Raw genomic sequence first — 8,661 nt, 5'->3', positions numbered from 1 at the left:
ATATACATATATAGCGCGAGTTACTTTGTATGCATGTTTGTGTTTAGTAACCAGAAACTTCTTTTATGTTTATTTCATAATTAGTCTTATTAACTTCGATGATTACTAACAATTTCATTGAAAACGCACCTTAAAAGTTAAAAGTCTTTTTGTTTACAAACCGTAAAAATTGCTTTAATAGATTACATTAGAATAAAAAACAGATATGCAAAATTAAATTTACTTTTTTATGCAAAATTAAATTTACTTTTTAAATAAAAAATAAGAATATACTAATAAAAATCAGTAATGCATAATAAACTTTCAAACTATTGACAATTTAAAAAATATATTTAAAACATTTATTTTTGTAAACAAATAATATTTTTTTTTTTTTTTTTTTTTTTTTTTTTTAATTAAGGTTTTACAATAAATTGTGTAGGCATAAACTGCCTGTCAACCTAATTATATAATACTTGACAATTACAGAGTTTGTATAACTAATAGAAAATAAAATGTGGATTAGTCATAGAGAAGCCATTCATTTTTTAGATGATTGTCTAGAAGCAGTTTAAACGTTTTTAAAGATAACGCTGATACAATGTGATTAGGAAGAGAGTTCCATTTATTTATTATTCTTAGAGAAAAAAAATTCATACGTAAATTTAATCGCGAAGATTGTTTTTTTAGTTTATATATATGACCACGAGTAATAAATTTACTATCTATTTCAAAAAGACTTCTGTCACTATTGTTGTTTTTGCACCATTTGTAGACGTTGATTAGGTCTGCACGAAGTAGCCTGTATTTTACAGTTGTCATATTTAATGCCAACAATCTTTGTTCATACGGTAGATCCTGTAATCCATTGATTCGTTTCGAAGCTCTTCTTAACACATTTTCTAGTTGCCGTTTGTCTTTGAGAAGTCCAGGGTTACAGATTGATCCACAGTATTCTAGGTGAGGGCGGACTAGTGCTGAAAATAGTTTTTTGAAGGATAATAAGTCTGGATATGATGTAAATGTTCTTTTTATTATTCCTATTATTTGTGTGGCTTTGTTGACTTGAATAGTTGTGTGTTTGGAAAATAATAAGTTCGAATCTATGTGAACACCTAAATCTCGTTCGCAATTTGTGGTTTTAATGTTTACTCTTATATTTTTTTCGGGATCATGCATATTATAAGTATGGGATTTGTTGTTGTTTCCTAAGTGCATTACAGAACATTTATCAATATTAAATTTCATTCCCCATTTTTGAGACCATGTAACAAGAGCGTCGATGTCATTTTGTAATTCTTGCGCAGATTGAGTATTTTCAATAGAACGGAAGATTTTGGTATCGTCAGCAAAAAGAGCAGCTTTTGATTTGATTACTTCAGGGATATCGTTGACATATATAATAAAAAGTAAAGCTGAAAGGACGGAGCCTTGGGGAACTCCACTTTTAACGGGTACCCAGTTTGAATAATTTCCATTAACAACAACTCTTTGTCTACGGTTTTTCAAAAAGTTTTTAATCCAATATAGTATTGATCCATTTATACCATAAGCTTTAAGTTTCGAAATAAGAAATTTATGTGGAACTTTGTCAAAGGCTTTTTCAAAATCAAGATAAATGTTGTCGATGGGAATATTATTATCAAGTGATGACGTCCAATAATTAATTACAGTTAAAAGGTTAGTTAAACAGGAATGATCTGGACGAAATCCATATTGGTGTGGACTTAATAAGTTATTTTTAATCAGGTGTGTCATAATATGACTTTTTATAATTTTTTCAAAGATTTTTATTAAAGTACAAGTTATACTGATAGGTCTATAATTAAGTGCTTTTGATCTGTCACCTTTTTTGAATATGGGTGTAATTGTTGCGTCTTTCCATATTTGGGGTATTGATCCACTCTCAAGTACTTTGTTAAAAATAGTAGATAGATGTTTAGACATTTGAAAGCAAGTTTTCTTAAATATTATTGGGTGTAATGCATCAGGGCCTGGTGATTTATATGAGTTTAGACTTTTGAGGTATGTTTCGATATTTTCCGGACTTAGATCAATATTGTTTGTTAGTGGATTTACATTTTTATATGTTAGGTTAAATGGTGGTGTTGCTGTTATTTTTTTGTTTGAAAAAGTATCAGCAAAAAAAATATTGAATAGATGAGCTTTATCTAGATCAGTAGTTGCAACAATATTATTGTATTGGATGTCAGGGAATGCTTCTTTGTTTTTTCTTTTTGATTTGACATACGAGTAAAATGCTTTTGGATTTTGATCTATGTCTCTCGCCAGTTTTTTTTCAAATTCAATAATTGCTTTTCTGCACGCAGTTTTTGCTTTGTTTCGTGAAATGCGGTACTCATTATATGTTTCTTCATTTCTGTTCAATATATATTGACGATATTTCTCTCGTTTAAATTTAAGTTCGTTGATTATTTGAAAGTCAATCCACTTTGAGCGTTTTTTATTATTAAAGTTAGATTTTGGGATATTATTGTTGATAGTAGTTTTAAGTTTATTGAAAAAGATACTCCATAGTTGGTCTGAGTTGGATGTTGGACAGAGTTTAATATTTGCAAGGTCTTCATTAATTTTGTCATAGTTCCCTTTTGTGTATAAATGCTTTGTATGGTATTGTGGTAAATTTATAATAGATTCAATCGATACAGCAAAGTAGAGTAGTTGATGATGACTTTTGCCAATGGGTGCTAGATGAGTTAAAAAGGAGATCATGTTTTCATCAGAAGTAAATAAGAGGTCAATTGTAGAAGGATTTTGGTTTTGTCTGATGTGTGTTGCATTTGAAATATGTTGGGTTAAAAAAGAATCGCGAATATTTTCAGTAAATTTAATTGATTTAGAGGAATTTGTAATAGGCTGTTTTGGATTTTGCCAGATGATATCTGGGTAGTTAAAATCTCCTATAATAAGAATGTTTGGATATTTGTTTGAAAGTTTGGCAATATGTTGATTTATGCAGTTAGTGTTTTCATCGTTACTATTTGGTGATCTGTAATATAAACTTAACAATAACTTAGAAGTTTTCGTTGCAATTTCACAACTGAGCGATTCAGATGGAAATATATCTAGGTTTATTAGGGATGACTTTAGTTTGTTATGTATAAATATTGCTAAACCTCTTCGGCAAGAACTATTCTTGTGATTTGTATGTAGTATGTAATTTTCAATAGCAAACTCGAGATCATTAACTTCAATTTTTTTATTTTTAGGCAGAGTTTCTGTTAAAAAAATAATTTCGGGTTTCAGATTGTTTACAATTTGTTTGAGCTCGTGGCGTTTATTTAGGAAGGAGTCGATGTTTGTGTATATAGCTTTGACGGATTTAATTTCAGTAACTTTTTTAATGGTTTGAAAATTAATCCAATTTTTTATAGTTTTTTTATATTTTTTGTTTACTGAAATTAAGTTTGATGACTTCGTTGCGCCTAATGCACCATCGAAAGGGTGAGTTTGGTTCATTTTCAAGGAGAATTTGGTTTTTCTTATTTCTTTCTTTTCTAAGTTGAGAATCGATTTGCCTTTCGGCGAGTGTCATATCTGGATTAATGAAGACGTTTGTATATTTTATCTTTTTGCGCAATTCCCTAGCGGCAAGTAAAACTTTATTACGTTCGCTGTTTTCAGGAAGTACTGCAATAATGGGCGGAGGAGTTTTTGAGTCTTTTTTGTTTTTTAATCTTATTATTTTAATAGGTTTTTCATTGCCTTTACCAATTTCCTCAAATATCTCGTCAATTATTTTTTTGTCGTCGTTGTTTTTTTCAAGTTCATTTATTTTTTTTGATTCTGGAATTCCAAAAACGATAATGTTCTTTTCACGCTTTTTTTTTTCTTCCTGTTCAGATAATATAGTTTTGGTAATTGAGTTTACAACAATAGCTTTTTCTGCAGATTTATTTTTGTGATAAAGATTTGACCAAAATGTAGCTGAACTATTTTCGGTTTCTTTTTTCGATTCTAATAATTCAATTCTTTTTATAAGTCTTTGAATAGTTTCGTTTTGATCACGTATAATATCGGATAGTTCCGAACAGCTAAGTTTACCTTGCTTAATCATGAATATTGTTATGACGTCGTGTCGATTTTATGAAATTAATAATGAATAAATAATAATAATGTAAAATAAGAAAATAATAACAGGATAATAATAACAATAATAGTAAAATAAAATTTACAATTAAAAAAAAAAAATCTGAAAGAAAAAAATATATATATATATATATATATTTATTATGTTTATTTATTATGTTATATAAATTTTATAAAGAAAACAAAAATATATATATATATATATATATATATATCGACTAAAAATTAAATTGAAAACAAAAAAATGAAAAATAGAGAAGTTTATAAAAATTTGCAAACAAAACGACAAGAAAAAAAAAATAATTTTGAATAATAATTAAAAAAAAAAAAATTAGTAATAATTATGTTTCTTACGTATTCAGAAAAAAAAATAAACGGCTTGTCACGTTGAATGCGGAAGTCGATATGATTATCTCTGAATATGATATTTATAAATCACGATTTATAAACATGGGGCTCGGTGAAAAGACAGAATTATGTCTTCTTCTTGCTCCAGTCGTTACTTATGAGTCATTACTTATATAGTCGTTACTATATTAGTTTAAAAGATTTACAGCTTTGCAGATGTGGCTCCGAGAATGAGCCATAGTATTAAAGTAATAGTTTGTTTGATAGTATATTCTTAAAACAATTTATGCTAGAAATATCAACAAATTTTGAAAAACACAATTTTTAAAACAATTCAACAGAAAACTTTACAACTTTATTTCGCTAAGTCAGCGTATTTTTTGAATCAATAGAATTAGTTTGTTCTTAGATTTGGCGGGTTTTTAGTGTTCGCAAATATTCTTTTCATTCTTCCGCACCAAGATGTTTTGAGAACATTCAAGTTTATGTATGTTTCCATGTATGTTAGTAAGACAAAAGTTTTTTGTTTTACGGACATACATAAACTTAAATGTTCTCAAAAGGACTACAAAATCTGGCCAGTTTTTTGCAACAAAATATAATTTCCGTGGTCAGTAATCGAGAGCGATCGCTCCCGCTTCCTGACCAAGCCTGTGTGATATTTGGTATGATTGTCAATTAGACAATAATCACACAAATGAAGTATGCAAAAGGTCACTTACGAAAGTTAAATTGTTTATTCAAAGAAAAGCCTTCAGAGGCTAAATTTCTGAGACACTGTAATAACTTTGATCTTTTGATATTTACTTCTATGGTGCAATTTTCAAAGACTTATATCTAAAAATTTAGAACTTGGGGACCCTTTTTCAAATTTAGGGGTCCTTTTTCCAAATATAATGATTTTTTTTCTAGTAATACATCTAGTAACGGAAGGCTTTTAAGATTTTAACAACTAATGACAGGTTGTGGGAAGGGGGAAGACCCTCAGGCACAGATCTGTTCATAAGGTATTTCCAGCCTTATGAAAATTTATTATTTTGTTTTCTTAACTAATATTTTAGTTTCTAAAGGTCATTCCTTTTAAAAACAAGACTTTTCAATCTGTCGCAACAATTGATTTTTGAAAAATTTTACTATTTCAAAAAAACGAGTTTGCGCAGAGAGTTTTTAAATCTGTTACAGTTAAAATTGTTTTTAAAAAACTTTTTATAATATTTCTCCACCTGTAGTAATAGGGCAAATTAATTTTACGAAAAAAATGTAAAAATTCCCACCCCTAGTGATAACACATGGAAACAAAAGTAACAACAAAAATTTAACAAAATAAGAAAAATTTAACTTACTGAAATTGGTATAAATATAGCCAAAGAGTATCCATAAACACAAACTATTTCGAGAAATGAGAATCCTACAGGATTTCCACGCCATGTTAAATAGCCCCATGAAATTGCTGGAACAACCCATCCATAGGAAAATATTACACATGCTGAGAGTGAAACTTTAATAAAAAAGTATTTATAAATTAAAAAAAAAAATTTAAAAATTTTATTTTTATAAATCTAAAGTTTTAAAAGATAACATAATACAATTTATAAAAAAGAAAAAAAAAACATTTCCAAGACAGCCGCAAGCAAGTATTTTTGAAGTTCAAAGTTAACAACAAGTTAAGAAAAGAGATAATGATCAACTCTTTATCTCTTTTGTGTAAGATCATAGACCAAATTAAATAATTATTAATAACTTTTTGAAAAGAGACTTAAAAAACTATAAATTGAGCCAGAAAAGCATGAAAATGGAAAAGAACTCCAAAACATTGATGGTGCTCAAAAAGATTTCGTTCATCAAAATTCACCAGCCACTGTGGGTCAGTAGAGAGTAGAGATGAAAGATAAGTACCCTGTTCTAAGCAATTAAAGAGTGATAAGATTTTGCAAAGACATATAATTGTATCATGAGCAAACTGAGCAAATAAAGATAAGTACCCTGTTCTAAGCAATTAAAAAGTGATAAGATTTTGCAAAGCATATAATTGTATCATGAGCAAATGTCATTAGCAAACAATTGTAGAGGTAAGATAATCAGGAAGATCATTAACATAAATGAGAAACAAAACAGAATGGTACTCCAACCTTGTGGTACCCAAGAAACTACTGGAAGTGTTGTCCATTAAGTGTTAAGAGAGAGTGTTGTCCTTCGTTTGTCCGTTAAGGACAATTATGGTTAAAAAATTATGATTTTTCAAGAACGTTTCCAGATAAACCACTATACATTATACCCAACCAAATCATTATAAAATCACAAAAAGAATTCCAAACAAACTGAAATGAATAGTAGTAAAAAAGGCAATGTATGAATGAAGTGCTATATGTAGTATTTAGTGAATGTAGTATTTAGTGGTCAACAACTTAATAAGCACAAGGAGAAAGGTAAACATAAAGGGAAGGTAGGGATAATAAAAATCAATTCAAATGCAATACACTAAATACTATAAGTAACATAAACACTAAATACTATAGGGTCATTCCATGCCAAGTAGTGCAAATTTTAATGAGGTCCCTCATGGACCATCTCAGATTTTATTGAAATTTTTTGATTTTGTACATATATATGTTAAAAGCATGTTTTGAAAATTTTAGATCAATATCTAATATGGTTCTTGAGAAAACGCTATTTAAGTAGTGGGCTATTTTGCATAAAATTTCACTCTACAAGAAAAAAGGGTTTTTTCATCATTTTTAACAGCCAATAACTTTTGAACAAGTTAGTTTTATACTTCAATTATTATAAGATAGCAAGTGTGCTGTGGATACTTTGAAAAAAGAAAAAAATATTATTTCTGGCATCTTAACTTTTTCCATAATGGCGGGCTAAAGTTGATTTTTTTGTTTTAAGAATAAGTTTTTTTGTGATTTTAAAGACCTTAATCTTAAAAACTAGTTACAAAGTTAATACAAATCAAATTGCCTGCTGATCTACATGTGGTAGATAAACATTTTTAAAAAAATCAGTTGATTAAAGAGCTGCATTCAAAAGTTATAGGTCTCCAAAATTAGTCAGATCGAGATTTTTGTAAAATTGATCTGTGATGCAAAGCATCTGTTACCTAAGATGGCACTTTTTTTTTTATAAAATTTTTTATACGCATTAATTAAAGACTGTTAATTAATAAAAACCAAAAAAATTAATGGGCGCTTATTTATAACCCCCAAAAGGTAGTCTCTAAAAGTCAGGTAAATTTTCCATAAAATTCTGAAATTGACATAATAAATAAATGCATTAAATTATATAATGTTATTTATTATGAAATATCAATTAAAAAATATCAATGCTCAAAGCCTTTTAATCCCTTTAGATAAAGAACTTTTAAATCCCAATAGATAAAGTTCCCTCCCCTCTGTCCCCTCCCCTCTTTATAATACAATAATTTTTTTAATGAAAAACAAACAAAATGTTTTTAAGAAAATAAACAAAAATAATAAAATTTACAAAAAGTTAAATTTCTCAAATAATAAAATAATCTCATTGATTTCTTTTAAGTCAATACTATAAAATCTTCCACTGTTTGACTGGACTTTAAGAGATTGCACTTTGCATAAACTATGCATTAGAGGTACCCAACAAAGATCATCTCTGCATGGCCACGTAAACTTGTTACATAAAGACTTTTTCATGAATTTCATATTAAGATCTTGATGCTCTTCTGAAATACTAAGAATATTTCCTAAATACCATTGAGCATCGTAAACTCAGGCCACATATTCTCCTGGTGAGTAACTGGAAATTTTATTAATATAAATTCTGCAAGTAGAAAAATCCACATTAGTGCAAATAATATCAAATGAGACTCTTCTTATTTTTATTGAGGTAAGTGACATTGGGATAAAACTGTGGTGGTTTCATGTCCCAGGTATTGTCAAACAAGAATGATATCTCTCTTCCAAATTGAAGTTTGTAGTATGTGTTTCTATTGAAACTTTGTCAACAAAAAAAAAAGATATTCCTTTGACGTGTTGAACACACCAGCTGTACATTTTGCTTGGTGTGTCAATAGGATCATTTAGTGATTGTAGACTGGCTCGTGCAACAAGACGTTTCACTGTTCCACCAAAACCATCACAAGGGCTTTTACCATGCGATGTTGCAAAAAAGTGCCACTCTGCAGTCATGTCAAAATTGTGTTTATGGTAGCATAAGTTGATAAGATTTTTGTAATTTTTATATTGT

General features: G+C 28.6%; 1 protein-coding gene across 2 annotated transcripts in view; it reads right to left on the bottom strand.

Moving 5' to 3' along the window:
- LOC136082444 (protein YIPF1-like) overlaps positions 1–8,661 on the bottom strand; it is a 66,497-nt gene that overhangs the window by 30,295 nt on the left and 27,541 nt on the right. For both annotated transcript variants that reach the window (XM_065801767.1, XM_065801768.1), the window contains one exon: positions 5,781–5,935. In XM_065801767.1, the coding sequence (XP_065657839.1) occupies positions 5,781–5,935 (155 nt within the window). The remainder of the gene's footprint in view (positions 1–5,780; positions 5,936–8,661) is intronic.

This window comes from Hydra vulgaris, chromosome 07 (assembly GCF_038396675.1).
Source record: "Hydra vulgaris chromosome 07, alternate assembly HydraT2T_AEP".
NCBI classification, from domain to species: Eukaryota; Metazoa; Cnidaria; class Hydrozoa; order Anthoathecata; family Hydridae; genus Hydra; species Hydra vulgaris.
This window is presented reverse-complemented; position numbering and strand designations above follow the sequence as displayed.